Source organism: Nannobrachium achirus (genome assembly GCF_963921795.1).
Source record: "Nannobrachium achirus genome assembly, chromosome: 22".
NCBI lineage: Eukaryota > Metazoa > Chordata > Actinopteri > Myctophiformes > Myctophidae > Nannobrachium > Nannobrachium achirus.
In genome coordinates, this window is record NC_137829.1 from 26116161 (window position 1) to 26134428 (window position 18268).

An 18268-nucleotide genomic window follows, 5' to 3' on the forward strand; every position below is an offset into this window, starting at 1 on the left:
AACAATGGCTATAAAATAAATTTGTTTAAAAACACTCATGGTGTGAACATGCATTGCATGCCAGTATGTTGTTGAAAATAACTATGGAAGAGGAACACAAACTGGGAGCATGTCCATACAATGCTAATGACATTCTACAGTAACTTGCATACATTTAATGATTTTAGGAGAAATAATTACCTGTACATTCAGCAACTGCACATATTTGGACACGCATATTGTAAATGTTACCAATACAATGCCTTAAAACCACTGAATGGGAAGCAGAGCTGTTCTATGGTCTATGAAAGCTTGACACAACATTAAGCACCAACTAACAGTACAGGTTTCAAGTACACTACAACCATTATAGCTATGGCTGAATTAAAGGTTACAAAGCCAAGACTTGTTTTTAACACACCAAGGACAACTTCATGCAACTCTATGCTCTTCTCTCTCATTCATAATATAAAATCACAGCCACGAGAAGGAAGGAAGGAACTGGGGGGAGAAACTCAAAGAGCATGCTTGAGAATGTCTGCTTTCAGCCACATCCAAGCATCCCACACAGCTTTTGTTGCCGTGCAACAAAGAGAGCACTCACCTCATTGGAAGAGAAGGTTAAAGTGTGTGAGCGCCCAGACAGATTGGGTTCAGCGACTAACCCTGAGATGTCTGAACTGGGGCTGCCAGGGTTAGAATCATCTATGACTGACAAACTCTGGAACAAGTGGAGACAAGGAACGCATTAACTAAACCAGTGGTTTTCAAAAAATGTCATGTCAAGGACCCCCAAAATAGATGATTTGAGTTGTTAAAATGTTGAAAATAGTAGATCTACAAGCTCTCAGCACATCACAACGCTTTGTGAGCTTATGGATCGCCTATTTTCAAATGGCCATGTACGTATATAGAGTTAAAGTGGTTAAACAGATTTTGATGCTATATTAACACATTTTGCTGGGGACTCCCTGCAACACCCTCAAGGACCCCTGGGGGTCCCCGGAACCCACTATGAGAACCGCCGGACAACAGTAGACAAACACGTTACCAAACAGCAGTGGTTCGCTAGGGAGTCCAAGCAGAACTAGGGGTTCTAGTTTCCAAGAATAAAAGAAAGGGACTGAAGTTCTGGTAAAGTATAACCAATAATCGGAAACATTATGCTATGTCACTGTCAGTTATTGTTATCATTATCATCAGATGGGGATTACAGAAGACAATACATCTACAAATCAAACAGAATACAGGTACTGGTCAAAACCCGACACCAAACCACCAACAACAGAACTACTTCAACAACTACTAAACTACAATGACAATGCTAGTTCTACAGAAGGAATAAGGACACGTCACACACTATTGGGTATGGGGTAATGTATTAATTGAGTATTATTAGGCGAAAGTTAACACATGCAAGGTATGACGATGCAATTCAATTTACAAGTTAAACCCATGGCTGGTTTGCCACATAGAAATGAGGCTTAACAATGAGAATATCCAAACCAGGACCACTGCAGGTGTAATCCGTTTCCTGAAGCCAGACCATTAGGTTTTCACACTGGGGGTTTAGTCGGAAAATTAGATGAATTAGATGAATGTGGAGGTATCACTACCACATACCCACTTCTACACTACTGTCACACAGACAATGATTTGATTGTTTGAGATTAGCATCCTAGATGTGAATCTAGAAATCACAAAATGACATGCATTAGTAATACCAGCTGCTCTAAAATCAGTGGGTACGATAAACACACAAGAAATTTATACTGTACCAAATCTAATGAGCGACTGAATAGAGAGGACCAGGAGAGATTTGTCTGTTTAAGAGAAGGACTGTTTAGTAAAAGATAATGTTCCTTTCTCAGTAGCAAAAGTTTCAACTGCCAATGACCATAGTCACACTGTGGGCATTTTTCTCTGACATCATACTCGGAGGGCTACGAATATGGTCTATATAAAGAGGCCAAAATAGAATTGAGAGAATTCTGATAGCAGGCACCATGTTTTGGCAGCCAATACCTTGAACCCATTATCCAGTACGGGGGGACCTCAGACCCTTACCCGGCCTGCATGACAGTCAGCCACACATTTAACCAAAAGTATTAGATGCACCACTGGGATAAGCTGACTCACTGCCACTGGATCCTTCTCTACTCTCACGCTTAATGACTAACATGGTTGAAGCTATTCTAGTCTATCTGGGTGTAGCTCTTTGTAAAATACTTTGACAATTAGTGTCTAAGAAAAACTCTTGTTACTGGAACTGGGAAATTAAGACACCTGTTGCACATACTGGTTCTAATCTGCCGTTTTCAACATGACAAAAATGTTTTGCAGTAATGGCACAAATTCAATGACTTGTGCTGGGCGACTCAAAGGGTCAGTTAACTGACATGGGACAGCCTGATGTTTATTCCAATCAGTTGTATACTGTAGCTCAAATGCCTAAATTATTGGTTCACTTGCCTTGATTTCTCTCATGTCTGGTGAACTGTTCCTGAGAACACTATGAGAAAATATTAATTATTAATGCCTTCTGCTGGGAAGGACTGTTGACTTAATGCTGAACTGTAGCTTCCGGTGTGTGAGTAGTTACATTTATTACACTTCGTCATGAAGCCTTTTTTTGGCATGTTGCCCGCTATAAACACATTCAGGTCTCTCTTGAATGTATAAATATATTAGTAAATAGATGTGCGAAGCTAATTGACTGGTCTATTAAACAATGCTCCCCCTACTAAATGTTTACTAAATACTTCTCATTTAAATGATTATAATAATTGCAAAACATTTTTTTATAAAAGAGAGAGAGAGAGAGAGAGAGAGAGAGAGAGAGAGAGAGAGAGAGAGAGAGAAAAAAACATTGTTTTGAAATAAATTTATTTTTGTAATTAGTTGTAAGCACTGGTTTATTACTTAGATCAACTAGTAGATCTACACACTCACAATGAGACATGCTGAGCTCTAGATTTACATTTTAGACTGGTCACAAAATCACCATCTAACCGTCAGCTTTGCACATCCCTAGTCAATAGAGAATAGACTGTTGTTAGTAGCAAAGTAATATCATTGGAAAGGGGGGCGTGGTTGTCTGACCGTCATCTCAAGGAAGGCCCATTGCCTCCGATTTTGAAAACCCCTGCCTTGCAGTAAATTAATGACTTGTTTACTTCCAATGTTGTGTTTATGTATGCCATCTACCTACAAGTTAACCATGGGTCCTTACCTTATTCTTGCGGTCCTGACTTTGTTCACTGTTGGTCTCAGTGGCTACATATGGCAGACTGCTGCTGGAGGAAGACGGATCCTTGTCTCTGTCCCTGTCTTTGTCTCCAAACCAGGAGAAGGGCATACATGTAGGGATGGAAGCCATGGACTCAGATGGAGACAGGTTCCCTCCAGACTCCTCCAGTAGCTCTGCAGACCCCCTGGATGAAAACATGTTCAAGATTACACACATGATCGAGGACCATGGATAACCAGGGACCTACTGATTCTCAAGACGGCCGCTTTACCCAGTAAGCACAAATAGCCATGAGGTCACCAAAATCAGTAGGGCTCATCCAGAAATCTATGTACAGTTCTGTATATCCCCTTTCCGACAACATTGCCGGATTAAAAAAATAAATATCCAGAAAAGGCAGTGTAGAAGTTGCCGCTTCTATGGTGTTCTGTATGGGCCCTGTTCCGACATTACAGTATATGACTAATGTCTACAGTAAGACATGTACATAGGTGGTCTAAAGCATGCTAGACTAAGCATTTACAATAATATTCGGAATTGGAATTAATATAAACTTTATTAAAAAAAATCACCTGGAAAATGTCAACTGAGATGACAGACTATTTTAGTTGATAGTCTATGTAAAAAGTAAATCAGTAAATGTTTACACAAACATTGTTCTTGTGAGGTACTTATTAGCGAAGATTAAAATATTGTCATTGCAAACTGGCCAATTCCTTGCATTTAATTTTTTTAACATAGATGATGAACTGCACTAAGGTTTTGGTGAAAGTCATTAAGAGAATGTGAAACTGACTTAGGCTACTGTTGATGATAGTGATACCTGTATATGCATGATAATAATATATTTTTTAATGAATCGCTTAAGTTACGTTTTCATTCGCTTTCATTTCCACCTCAACACAGCTGAAGTGGTACAGTACAATAAAGTAAAATGATAGAAAGTCAAGAGTGATGAGATTTGCGAAACGTCAAAAGGCTGCTCCTGTTCTCACATTAAGCCAATACAGAATATTTCTAGTGGATTAAAGTGGTAGGGGTTTTAGATTATAAGATCTTGTGTGAAAAGCACCCTCACTAGCAGCCAGCAAGGCTAATATAAGACTGCAATAAAATACCTGCTGTCTAAAGATGCTCTCATCGCCTCTTTGTCGTGTTTCTTCCCTTTTCCACCGGACTTCCGGAGGCCCCTGTGTTGATCATCAGCAGCATTAGTTTAAGTCGTACTAAAACGGGTAATATGTTAAACTAGACAATGATTTCTCAGGGAACTCACCCAAAGTCAGGAAAGCGTCGTTTTGGTTTTCCGGCTGAGGGGCTCTCATTTAAATCTTCTAGAAGGAGGAAACAACAACAACCAATCAGAGTCAACACAAAGCACAGTGCTGCATACCTCATGACCTATACATAATTGTCTTTAGGTCAGGGGTCTTCAACAGGGGGTCCGGGACCCCTAAGGGGTCCTCAGAGTTACTACAGGGGGTCCTCCAAATCTTTGTGTGATAGCTTTTTTTTTCTCCTTTTTTATATTAACCACTTGAACCCTAGCGTCCATATTCTGAGAACTTTAGCCAAAAATAGCCGATCTACAAGCTCACAAAGAGGCGTTGTGGGCTTGTAGATCAGCTATTTTTGGCAAAGAGGTTTGATGTAGAGGGGGAAAAGAGCAGACTAAGTACAGAGTAAAAGGTCAAGTGGTTAAATATCTGAAAACACAGATTGACATGAATCCAAAATACACCGATGATTGTGCTGTCAAAAGATGAAACTATACAGAATCTATGAAAAGGTTGTGGGGGGTCCCTAGCCTGAAAACGTTGAAGACCCCTGCTTTAGGTGTTTACCTTTGACCTCCTTGCTCTTGCCTTTGGACTCCCTCTTCTTGACGTTGTGTAGGAACCCCGGTGGCGAGTGTGCCGACAAGGCATCTTTAGGGGGCGACAGAGAGGGGCTTCCACTGCTGCTTTCCAGGCTGTCCCTCAGGGACGGCGGTGACGAGGGGGTGCTGGAGAGCTCCGCCTTGCTCCCGGACCCCTCTCCGTCCTGTGCGAGCCCGTCGTCTCTGGGTCCATTCCCAGGGTAGCAGACCTGCACCGGCAGAGAGAGACTCTCCTGGATGGAGTTCCTCCTCCTGGGAGTTTCCTGTTCCTCTTCGTCCTCCTCGTCCTCGTCCTCAGTCTCCTGCCGGGTCAAACTGGTTATTATTACACAGGGACGTGCCGAGGAGCAGAGCAAGCAGGTAGAGACAGGCCACTGGTTCTTTGGTTTGTGGTAAATAAAACAAAATCTATTGGCTTTTAAAATATGTTCAATGGAATTTGTGGTCATTGGGTGTGAGATTCTTCAGTTCAGTCAAAGGAAGACAAAACTTGAACTGCACTCTGTCGAGGTGCGAACTTACGACTTGCAGAGTGCGCCATGAGGTGCGCTCACCACTGGCATCACCACTGGCAATGCCAGTGACATCACCACTGGCATCGCCAGGAATGCTGGTCCCTCATTGGCTGTTAATGATGAAGTTGCCAGAAATGCTGGTCCCTGATTGGGCTATGGGCTTAAACACACACAGACACCAACATACCTACATACATACCTACATACGCAGCCAAACGCAGTACTTGCACACTCTGCTGGCGCAAGTAACTAGACAGCACTCTGTTGAGGTTCCAAGATGTGCCTTGTGCACTCCTGGCCATATACAGTATGGCCTACTTGTGCACCAGCAGTGCGCGCAAATACGGCGATCTGTGCTGTTCGGTGCCGTCTGTATGTATGTGGGTGGTCAAGTTGGCACTCTGTCGAGGTGCCAACTTGCAATAAAATAGTGGCATCTGACTGACCTGCGAGTGACGTGGTGATGCAGCGAGGCTCTCCTTCAGCTTGCTTCGAGAAGGTGGCTGTCGCTTGGCCTTCTGAGCCAGCAGGCACTTGGCTCTATGTGCACTGGTATCCAAACGCTCAGTCTCTGGAACCAACTCACTCCAGTCTGCTTCTAAGAGAGAGCAAGAGAGAGACGGAGAGGGAGAGAGGGCATACACACCAAATCAATAAAGAATGCCAAGTATAACCCAGATACTTTAAGCATTTTCACTGCAGACAATTCAATTATGCCAACCAGTAAAACCTAAATTAAGTGTATTTTAAATAAAGGCATAGGGAACAAAGGAAAATTCTGTCAGAAAAAAAATATCAGAGAAAAATAATGGCATGTATTGTTTAACCCCCATACCAACCCCATCTTTCAAACATGGCAGCCATGTTTGTTTACATATGAAGAAAACATAATGGCTGCTATCTCATGAATGCCTGAACGGATTTCCAAGCGGATCTTTTTTGTTTGAAAGCTGTGAACAGCGTGCACACACATGGTGCATGATCTAGGCATGGGCGTGCATGATCTGTGCAACTATAAATTACATGGAAGTCTATGGAGACTGGGGGCATCCTGGAACTTCAAAGACATTTTTTAAAAAGCAGCGAATGAGTTAAGAGGAACATGTTTCTACTGTTACCTTGTAGAAGCGAGTCAACAGATTGTGTGCTGGTCACTGGGTCTAGGCTGCTGGATGTCCGCTCTGCTGCAGACTCCTGGCTACGCTGACTCCCCACAGAGGACTCCAGCACAGCTAGCTGTGTGTAGAAGAACAAAACAGCACTTCAGCTTCTCCTCGCATGGGTACGAGTACGACGTTATCGTTGCCGTCGGACAGAAACCTCTCATCTTTTCATGAATTAACACCGTTGATCATTCTACAGCGTAACACAAAAACATCAAAAGTAGCAGAACTGCAAGCTGGAAATGCGGCGCGAGGCAATGTGTTTTGAGCTTGTAGATCTGCTATTTTGGAATTTGAAACCTGAAAAGTAACAGTTTTGGACATACAAGGTTTCCACCCGACAGAGACGTTATGATGGTTCAGCATATTTTCTTCTTACCCTCTCCTGCAGGATGCGCAGCTGCTCGCTGTACCGCTTATCCTTTTCTTCTAGAACCTTCTTCAGCTCCTCCTCTTTCTTCACAAAGTCTATCTCTCTGGGGGAGAAACGGGGAACAGACTGATGTTTATCTGATGTGCAATCAAATAAATAGTACATAACTGCCTGAAACTAGCCTTTTAACAGCCTTTTTTGACCACGAGGGGCTTTGATGTACCGTAACTTCCTTTGTTTAAAGTCAATAAAGACTAAGTAGGTACAGCAAGTACACAACAGTATATCGGTAAGCTAATCGGTATCGGTCAATAATTACTTCAAACTGTGTTATAGGTACTGGGACGGTTTCAAAATTATGCCAGATATGGCGCACTGATATGAAAACACATTAACAATGTGTTGATGTCATTTTCTAAATTTTGGTTTTACTTACATTAAATCTCATCTACTTCAGTGAATGCAGAGTTGCAGACACTTAGAAACAGTGTAGTAATACATCAGGACAGATATTAGTAAAGCACAGTTATAGTATAATAGGTCAACCTATTTACGTCAAAAACTATTTATGAAACAAAATGTATAGGCTGAAAAGACTATGGAAATAATTGGCTATTGGCAAGAATTTCAATACATGTATCACTTTTAGGTGCAAGGTGCAACTCAAAATTAACTCACTTCTGCTGGTAGTCCTTGAGCAGCTTCTTGGCCTTATTATACTTCTTGTCTAGAGCCTCATACTGGCTCTGGCTCTCACTGAGGTGTTCACTGGTTGTCTTACACAATGTCTGTGCCTCCAGCCAGTAACTCTCCAGCTTCAGGATCTTTTCATTGCTTTCCTCAATCCTTTTCTCCAAGGCAGCCTCCCTGCCATCCCATGATGCCTTGTCTTCCTCTGATGCCATTTCCTACACAGAGAGCGTAGCATTCAATATTTTACACACAAGGGTTTGATTGATGTAAATCTATGATCTTTCAACAAGTGTCTGATGATTGGATTATCATATTTCTATGTAATCAGTTCAGTAGTTTGGATACCGGTAATACCTTTTGCTTTAGTTGGTTTATTTCAGCTGCTGCAATGCTGTTTTTGAGCTGAAGCTAGAGGATATAAACCAACAAATAGGAGTTAGTTTCACCATCGCTCGTCTTTACCTGCCATCTCCACCACATCAGCATTTAATTTTGATTTGAAATCACAGAACACTGATAGTCGGGGCATTGGGATGACATACCTCTTTGAACTTGAAGGCCATCTGAGAGGAACTCATGTTGGTGGGCATGAACAAGGCCTCCGTCTCAGGCAGGTCAAACACCTCTACGTTCCTATCTGGGCTGAAGTTGGACCCCAGGATCTCCTCTTCTCCTCTATCGTCCTCCTCCTCGTAGTGCTCGTCCTGAAACAAAGTAGAAGAAACATAACGTTACAAAGAAATAGTCAGCTGCCCCATACCTACATGTCAAATGTGTCTATGATTCATCATTGTCTGAAGTAGGTCACAATTGTTACATAAATCGCCTAATCGCAATTATTTGAGAAAGAAAAGGGGGAAAAAACAGAAAGCAGGAATAGCACACGTTGTGAGCTCTTGGATCATCCATTTCCACTATTTCTTTAACATTTGGAAAGAATAAAGTTATTAAATACAGTATGTCAGCCATTTATTTGTATATTGAGGTTATTGGTCTTCCATCAGAATGTTGAGGCTGTCCTGACAACACACAGCCACAGAGAATTACTTTTCTGTAAGGCTGTGGGTTATGACTTAAAATCAATATCACAATTATGTTTTACCTCGATTACAATGAATGAGCGATTATTTTATATGCAAATATTTTCCACATAGTTCTATGACAAGGTATATACTATAAATACTATTAAAATGTTCTATATGATCGAATAAAGTGCATAGTGATTTTATATAGATAAACTATTTATGGCTATTTAGTATTTTGAACAGTTGAAAACAAACCAAATCACAACTTAAATGAAAATGGTCACAAACAGGGATCTCCTTGTCTCTCCAGCTCTTTCATGAACAGAAGATAAAGTACATTTTCAGGTGGGTTGCTCATGTTTATCCTGGACCTGTATCCTGTTATGAGCGCTCTCCTCATTGGATATAATTGGTAAATGCATTTTCTGTTCACTAAAGTGCTAGAGAGATGGTTAGAATCCCGTTATTGAACAAGCACTCAATAGCAATGATTACTATCACAATAAAGAGCCATTTAACAGCTTAAAATAACAGAGCACAATGCCTGCAGAAAAGCGGAGCATGAGAGAGGCTACAGGGTAATAACAAATCTCAGTAGCACATTCAAACAGACCACACAAACACACAGCTACAAAATCGAACTTACCAAGTAATCGTTTTGTCTAGTAACCAACAACTCAACACATGAACAATTTCAGATCAAACTTCATTTGTTCCTCATTGTTGCTCTTCCAACCAGCCTAACCTACCTCCTGTGCTCTGACACATGGCAATGGAAACCAAAGGTCTGGCTGCTTGTGCTTTTCCATGCATAAACATTTCCCAATCCCTACAGACACATCCACACCTTATGTGCGCAGCAGAGCACGGTGACACTGGGCTTACTCACAACTAGCAGCTTATTTCCTGGTGGGGGTGGGAATGGGCTGCACCAGCCAGCGCAATGGTTCTCAAAGTGGGGTCCGGGGACTGCCAGGGGTTTATGGGGGGGTTCCAGGGGGTCCCCAGCTAATTTATTAAAGGATGATTTTCCCCCTTTTCAACCTATTTTCATTTAATTGGTCCTCACAAAAGGAAATTGAGCTGAAAAATATCAAAAATGTTAAGAAACGTAATACATATTCTCTTCTAGGGTCCCTGATACAAAGCCTTTTCAGGTGGGCGTCCGCGGACAAACAACACATATCAATTTGGGGGTCCTTGGTACGAAACAGTACCAAGGAATGGGCCGTAAATTGAGACTGGTAGAGAAGTCTCAGTCCAGCTGACTCACCTCCTCTGTGGAGTGCTCATAGGGGTCATCCAAGTGCTGCTGCTGCTGCTGTTGCTGGTTCTTCTCCTGCTCCAGCGTCTCGCTGATGAGGCGAGCGACCTCGCTCTGTGTCCCCGGCTTCTCCCGACCGATCAGGAAGCTGTTGTGAGAACGCACCTGTGAGTTAGTGCTGCATTATCATGGATTTGGCTGCAGACGGCAGCTCCCCTGGAAATTCCAGACTATAGCTTCCCCCGGTGTCTGACTCACTCCACCTGAAGGATGCTAAGTTTCATACTGAGTGTGTGTATGTGTGTGAACATGCATGCACGCGTGGGTGTGAGACGCAGAGTTTGAGAGTTTCATTAAATGATTATTAATACAAATTCTCATCCAATCTCTAAGCAGACATAAGCAGACAAATAGCATATCATCTTGTGACAGAGCCCTATTTGCTTTTATCACACCACTGTCACCTCTGGCAATTTCCATCATAATAAGGGCCCCGCCCCGGGTGAAACGGACTTTGATCTCACCGGACAGTGCCTTTGGTGTTCTTCAGGACCGTAGCAGCAAAAAGCTGTGTGACGCCGACCAGGCTGATGCAGTCTACCTCCACTATCTGGTCATTCACCTGGATTCTAGACACAAGGACAGGGTCATTAACCTGGATCCTAGAGACAGGGAATTAAAAAACTGAGACTATTAACTGTGTAACACTGCAGAACTTCTTCATCGTTATATCGTTGCTGTCGGGCAGAAACCTCTTATCTCCATATTCTAACTTTGTCTTTTTTCGTGAATTAACGTCCATACGTCCATGATCATACTACAGACCTCACACAAAAGTAGCAGATCCACAAGCTCAAAACGTGGCACGAGGTGACATGTTTTGACAGCTTGTAGATCTGCTACTTTTGCCATTTGAATCCTGAAAAGCAACGGTTTTGGACATAAGAGGTTTCCATCCGGACAGACACAATATGGATTCTGCAAAAAAGAAGAAAGAAAACCTGTAGCCTAGATATATACACACATTTAGCCAGCTGGTGACACAACAGATCTGTTCCCTGGGAAACGGAAGTAGGCAAGCTATTTTCTTTAGCTGCCAGAGAAGGTTATAAATACAGATGCTTGTTTGGAAATCGTGTCTCGGGGCCCCGGGGAGATGAGGCATCCCTGGAGTTTGACATTACAAAACAAAAAAAGTGCTGTACTATCACGTCATAGAGATTATACACGGCCTGAACGATCTACAACACATTATACCTACCTGTAGCGATTAGGAACTGCAACGCTACTGTGAAATTCCGAGGTGGGTGTGACTGTGCTCTATCTTACCTCCCATCTTTTTCAGCGGCTCCATTCTCTGTTATGGTTTTTACAAAGATGCCGAGCTTCTCCAGGCCCTGATCAGCCCCGACCCCCATTCCTATGATACTGATGCCCAGACCGTTGTCTCCTAGATGCAGGGAGATGATGAAACATTAGAATCAGATCACAGGAGTAGTTGGGCAAGCTTGCTGCTAGCACACTAACAATACAATTCTGATCAGAAGACATCATGCCCTCCACCCCATTAACTGGCCATACAAGCTGCTCTTTGACGTATTGGGATTTATAGCCTCCATCTCACTAGACTCACCCTTCTCAATCTCCACGGGAAACACATCCATCTTTTCAACTCTCTTCTCCAGCTCGTACTCGGCTGATGCTGCCACGGGGTCAACATCATCGTTGCGTCGATCATATTCTTCGTTGGAGTAAGTACTGAAGACCTGTGTCGAAGGCAATATCACGTACAGTTTAAACACAGAACCTCCAGAGTATTACATTCCGTTTATGAGTTTTCATTGTAAACGAGATCAGAACAGACATGAGATTCTTTTTCTACAATTCTCTTAAGTAATTTCTCTATCTTAACCCGTTTCATAATTTCATGACTTGACAAAATGGATTGATTCATTCATTCATTTAGCACTTTATTGAAAATGAATTAAAAAAAGATAAAAGCCAGAAGGCTTGTTTCCATTGTGGTCCTTTTGGAGAAGGGAGGCAGAGAGCAACAACACAAAACGGAGACAAAAAGGACACAAATCAAGCACAAGAAAACTGAAACACATTGTTATTTACAGTCATGGTAGGTGAGAAACTATGGGAGGAAGGTAATCACACCATAAGGATACATGGTACTACTGTACTTAAAACCTATATTGTAAGAATAGGAGGTTAAATGCCTTGCTTAAGGCAGCTTTAAAAAAAATAATTGTGAAAGGTACAGAAGAGCAAGGCATGAACTCTTAACCCCGGCACCCACACACCATCAACCCGCTATCATTGTTCCTTCCCATTCCACCATGGTGCCACAATTCGATATGTGCCTGAAAACCCTTTTTTACAGGTTTACCCATTTCAGCAAATGAACTGATGACTACATATGGACAGTAGGAAAGGTAACACACACCAAGAGCTGTGGTGAGCTGCTGGCCACTGGGAACAAACTTAGAGAGTGGAAAAAAGTGTCACACACTCTGGCTCAAAATGACATTTTATTAATTGGCGCTTCGGCCTGCTGGCCTTCCTCAGAATTAATTAACAAGTTAACAATTTAATTCCGAGAAAGACCAGCAGGTGGAAAGATTACAATTAATAAAACTTCATATGGAGCCAGAGTGTGCAAAACTTTTTTGAGCGATGCAAACCGCTCCCACGTTGGACTGAGTGTGTAGATCTGCCCCTATGTATGCAGTATCAACAGCTGCAATATATACCGCTGGGTGACCTACCTTTAAAGGACCTACACCATGAATTTTCACTTTTTCTATTTTAAAACCTTTTTTTGGTGTCCCACTGGCACCTTCTATCCTCACAAAGTCCTATTTCTGACAAGTGTGTCTTTCTCTGGTTTTGGGAAGACAGAGATGAGAAGCTCTCAGAACAGTGCTGTTCTGAGAATTGACGCGTGTGACGTCACACACGTTTCTGTTTAAAAAAAATATATATATATATATATATATATATATTTATTTATTTTTTCAAAAAAAAAAATTTTTCAAAAAATTTTTTTTTTCTTTGGAAAAACCCCACTAGATGCGCCACTGAGCAAACAGAGGCCGTTTTTGGTATTGCAGCTGGAGAGCCTCATTATAGTAGAGCTAGAACAAACAAAGGAATGGTCAGAGTGTTTGTTGAGGGTTAAAACCTGTCTAAGACTCAATTTTGAGCATATATTTATACAAAAAATATAGTTTTAAAAGCATGGTGTAGGCCCTTTAAGTGGTGCTGTTGAGAAGCCTACACGGCCATTCACACTGCGCACTTTAAAGCTATACTGTGTAAGTTGCTCAACTTGTGGTCAGTAGCTCTATAGCAAACCTCGGTCGCGTCCGCGTCTTTCGTCCGTTTTTCGGTTCTCACACCCCCGCGTCTGCCTCCACCTCGCCGAGATCTATCTTTTGAGGGGTCCCTGGTTCCTGTGCGTTCAGCCATTCCGGAGATACACTCCTTCACCCATGCTTTATGTATACTCTATGGCTTCACCGTGCACCCGAGTATAGAGACACACGGGAGACTACAAATATGGCGACCCCACTCCAAGATGCGCTGTGATTGGCCGGCAGTGTATAACCCTCGCTGTGATTGGCCTGTAGTGTGATGACGTAATTTTTCCGCGAAAACCGGGGCCCGGTCAGGATCATAGAAAACATATAAAGAGAAGGCTTTAGAAGCTGAAAATAACGGAGTGGGGGTTCTAAAACTTTAGCGATTTAACAGTTAGGACCATTTTAAGATTTGTTTTATAAAAAGAGTTACATGGTATAACTTTAACTATTAAAGTATAGTTTTCAAATTTGTTAGCCTATTCCATATTGTAACTCTGTACAAAACCTATAATAGTACAGTGTGTGTACCAGTGTTGGGTGTAACGGCGTTATAACTAACAGCGTTACGTAGCGCCTTTAGGTTTGTTGGTAACGGAGTAACTTAACAAGTTACTTTTGCAATATAGCAGGATCGTTACCACTTACCAGTTACATTTCCCCAAAAAATAACAGCGTTAATTAGGTATTTAAGACCTATAATTCCCTGTTCTTTCTGTTGCCACAAAGGAAAAATAATCCATTGGACACATTTGCGCTGTTTCCTGAAAGAATGAGATCGATCTGTCAGAGGAGCCTAGCTGAGTGAGGAGGCATGCATGCATTGCATGGCCCGCATTTTTACACAGAAAAGGGTGACGACCAGAAATGTGTTGCAGTCTGTGGTGGTTTACGACAGGTTATGAAATTTGGTGTAACACGGGGTTACCCGCGGTCATCTATTAGGGACATAAGGAGAACTTATTTGTGCGTGTCTTGTTTACATTAATTTACAGTCGCTCACGACATGGCAGGGCTTGAGAGAAGCTCTTTAGTAAGGCTGTGGAAGGATTCACACTATTTTTGGATTTACTGGTGAAAGGATAGAACAACGTCATTACATTATCCACATTGAAGCTGCAGGCAGCCACGCACACAGCTGACAGCCACAACAATCCGGTAGGCTGCACTATTTTTTATGTTTACCAAACTTCCTCGCAGGTGGGTTTTAATGGTCGGTAACGGAAAAAGTAACCTAACAAGTTACTTTTCTCAGTGGGTAATGCAGTAACTAAACGGATTAGTTTTTCAATTCAGTAACGAATGTAACTTAACGAGTTACTATAAAAAGTAATGATACCCAACAACACTGGTGTGTACTGTGTAGGCTATTCTGCATTCAATTGTGTTTTCAGTGTCTCTCCCCCCCCCCCCCCCCCCCCCACTGGAGTGATTTTTAAAGATATAGACAGCACCGCCAAACGGCAGCGTCTGGCTGATACGCAAGCTTGTCCAAGTTCCGGTCCCCGCCGAGCCCCCTGTGATTGGCTGAACCGGAGGTAGGGAGCGCTCCATTGTAGTCACTTGGACCGCGCAGAGGAGGTGAATAGAATGCGTTAGGAGGTTATCGTGGCGTTTATCGTGGGCTTGCCCAGGCCTTACGGCCTGGGCATAAATATAACGATTGCATTCACCACGGCTTCGTAACTCGCGCGGCGCGCGGCCCTGGCCCGCTCTTCGCGGGCACTCGCGCCTGCGGCGCTCGGGCGCGAAGAGCAGGACCAAGGTCCGCTGGCCTTCGCGCCGCTTGCAATGTCGTGGACAATAACTGAACGTCGTGGACAATAACTGTGACATCTAACCATAAAACGAGCGCTCCCTTCATAGACACGCTTGGACATAGACTAGACGCCAAACGGCAACTCCTTGACCTCCCAGTTCTAAAGAGGCGTTGTGAGCATTTGCTTTGCACAGAGAGGTAAAGCTCCAAGAATCATAAGAATGCAAAAAGTTACTACATATATTTTCCATAGATTGTATTTGTACTTCAAGAAACTGAAACCTGCAAGCTGGGCTAGCTAGCACAGCACTGAATGAGTCCCTGAGGCTGCTTCCTGGTTGGAAATATACATCCACAAACACACACACTACCGGCCGAGCAAGAGTCGCAGTGAAAGTAGGACACAGCTGTGAAAAGCAAAGAGGTGGATGAAGCAAAGATCAAGGCACTGAGGCGACAGGTGTTCAGCATCACAGCAAGAGAAAATAAGCCGTGCCACAAAAAACTAAACAAATCCATCCCTGACCTCCCGGCTTCAAGCAAACAATATGAAATATTAGCACAGAGAGGAGCGTGTCGTTTTTGCAGAGGGTGCTCTATTATATTGGTACAATTAACATACCATTTTACTCCTGTGTTCTAATGTTGGCCTTTTGACTGATTAAATACAACCGCCATCGTGTGTATTTGCTTTGCATGCATAGCCTACCATAGATATTACAGGGCAGAAATATAGCTCCTATAATCCAATTTGAAAAACACTCCCATGGTTCATGCTAAGGTGAGCATTTCCATTCTCCCTAGTCCCTGCACAAAAAGGAGATAAACATCTGCTGCAAGTCAGTTACCAGGATGTAGTCAATGCACACACTTCATTCCGCATTAAGCCACAGTTAGTAGAGGAGCAACGTTCTGTGTGTTCTCTTCAAAGGCAACCGAGCCTGCTGGGACTTCCACCTGGCTTTAACCCATTTAGAACTAGAATTATTGAATGCTTTAACCAGTGAAAAATAGCAGATATACAAGCTCACACACTGCGAGCTTGTAGATCTGCTATTTTTGAAAAAGTCGTGAAAATGTGTGCAAATCTTTGGATATATGTATTTTCAAAGCGAACGTTTGTAACTCAAATTTTGCTTCTGGGTGGTCCCTGGAACTAAATATTTTGAGATGGGGATCCGTGGCCAAATACATATCAGTTTGGGGGTCCTTCACATGAAAAGGTTTGAGAACCACTGACATAGTAGTCTCTCAAGAACAGACTAACTGAGCTCCAGTTAAGTGAAAAGGACCTTTTCTTTGACGATGGCTAGCCAGATTGCTGACATGGAAACAAAGGTGTTTTCAAAAAATCTTAGAAGGATTCAAAAGACACTTATAGAATCGGGTTCTTCTGAATGGGTTAAACAGATCGCGGGTAAATTTTCTATGCTGTAGTAGTAGTGGATCACTATGAATCCAATCCCCCCCCCTCCATTAATGCTGAAGGCCGAGCAGGAGGAACAGCAGCAGCCATGCTCTGCGAGCTCCAAGCAGACCTCAGCTTTGGCATTCTTAAAGAATCTCCTCATGGAAGAAAGCGGGGAAAATCACTTGGATCGTCTTTCAGGAATTACTTAAATGGAGCTGGGTTTAATCGTGTCAATCCCAGGACATGCACCAAGGCCCCTTAGTTGAGAGAGAGATGAAGCAGGGACCCCCACAACCTTTTCATAGATTCCATAAAGTTTCGTCGTTTGACAGCACGCTCATCAGTGTATTTTGGGTTCATGTCAATTAGTGTTTTCAGATATTTAACCACTTGAACCGGCGTCAATACTTAATAAACTTGACATTTACTCTGTACTTAGTCTGCTCTTTTTCCCCTCTTCACCAAACCTCTTTGTTGAAAATAGCCGATCTACAAGCTCACAACACCTCGCAGCGCGAGGCGTTGTAGATCTGCTATTTTTGGCTAAAGTTCTCAGAATATGGACTCTAGGGTTCAAGTGGTTAATATAAAAAAGGAGAAAAGATTTTCTATCCCACAAAGATTTGAAGGACCCCCTGTAGTAACTCTGAGGACCCCCTAGGGGTCCCAGACACCCTGTTGAAGACCCTTGGACTAGACCCATGCATTAGCCTACCTGACACTGTAGTAACACTGTTTGCAAACATCTTATATAACATTGGTAACTAAACTGTCCGATGTCATCAGTACAGTATTAGGGAAGCTCTGACTTTAGCTATTCCCAATATGGCTTTGTAACACTTTTTTGCCAATACACTTTTGTGCATCTCTTTACACTTGTCCCAGTTTGTCAGTTTATTTACCCTAGACTGAAACTACCACAGATAATATGAAACTTGCTACAGGCCAAAGTGGTTAACATGTGCAAACATGTCACTTTTCCTATTTCACAAAAGCAAAGCGCACAGTTGCAGTTAGCCTATCACTCATGTCCTACAGAGAGTGAAAATCTACCAATACAGAATGTAGGCCAAATAATTTGTACACCTGTTATCGCACATCTAACATATAATTTTCCGAATGTCTGTCTGTCTGTCTGTCTGAGTGTCTGTCTGAAACCGCGTTTCTCCTCAGTGGCTGGAGCAATTGATCTGAAATCGCATCACCATCAGCATATGAACACACCTGACATAACTGTGAAGCCCGTTTGTCACTTTCACAAATCGTATGCTGTATAATTGCATTTTTATGGTGTATCTATATCTATTTAGCCTACAGTACCTTTTGTGACCACACATGTTAAGGGAGGGGCGCTGTTGTTCAGGCCATGCACAATCACACACAAACTCACACACACACACACACACACACACACACACACACACACACACACACACACACACACACACACACACACACACACACACACACACGGGGGGGGGGGGGGGGGGTGTGTGTGTGCAGGCGGGCGGGCGGGCGGGGGGGGGGGGGGGGGGTGGTTCTGGCCCTGTTACAGATGTTGTCCAAAATCATGCAGATCGGTACACAGT

At 42.8% G+C, this 18268-nt stretch overlaps 1 protein-coding gene across 2 annotated transcripts in view; it reads right to left on the bottom strand.

Moving 5' to 3' along the window:
* ppp1r9ala (protein phosphatase 1 regulatory subunit 9A-like A) overlaps nt 1-18268 on the bottom strand; it is a 33722-nt gene that overhangs the window by 1730 nt on the left and 13724 nt on the right. The window contains exons 3-17 of one of the 2 annotated variants that reach the window (XM_080752544.1): nt 11775-11907; nt 11471-11591; nt 10666-10770; nt 10151-10289; nt 8395-8556; nt 8207-8260; nt 7838-8067; nt 7166-7262; nt 6742-6859; nt 6070-6221; nt 5074-5410; nt 4506-4563; nt 4348-4419; nt 3212-3413; nt 584-700 (exon numbers count right to left, since the gene is read on the bottom strand). In XM_080752544.1, the coding sequence (XP_080608670.1) occupies nt 584-700; nt 3212-3413; nt 4348-4419; nt 4506-4563; nt 5074-5410; nt 6070-6221; nt 6742-6859; nt 7166-7262; nt 7838-8067; nt 8207-8260; nt 8395-8556; nt 10151-10289; nt 10666-10770; nt 11471-11591; nt 11775-11907 (2097 nt within the window). The remainder of the gene's footprint in view (nt 1-583; nt 701-3211; nt 3414-4347; nt 4420-4505; nt 4564-5073; nt 5411-6069; nt 6222-6741; nt 6860-7165; nt 7263-7837; nt 8068-8206; nt 8261-8394; nt 8557-10150; nt 10290-10665; nt 10771-11470; nt 11592-11774; nt 11908-18268) is intronic. The other variant, XM_080752545.1, reaches the window with a different exon arrangement.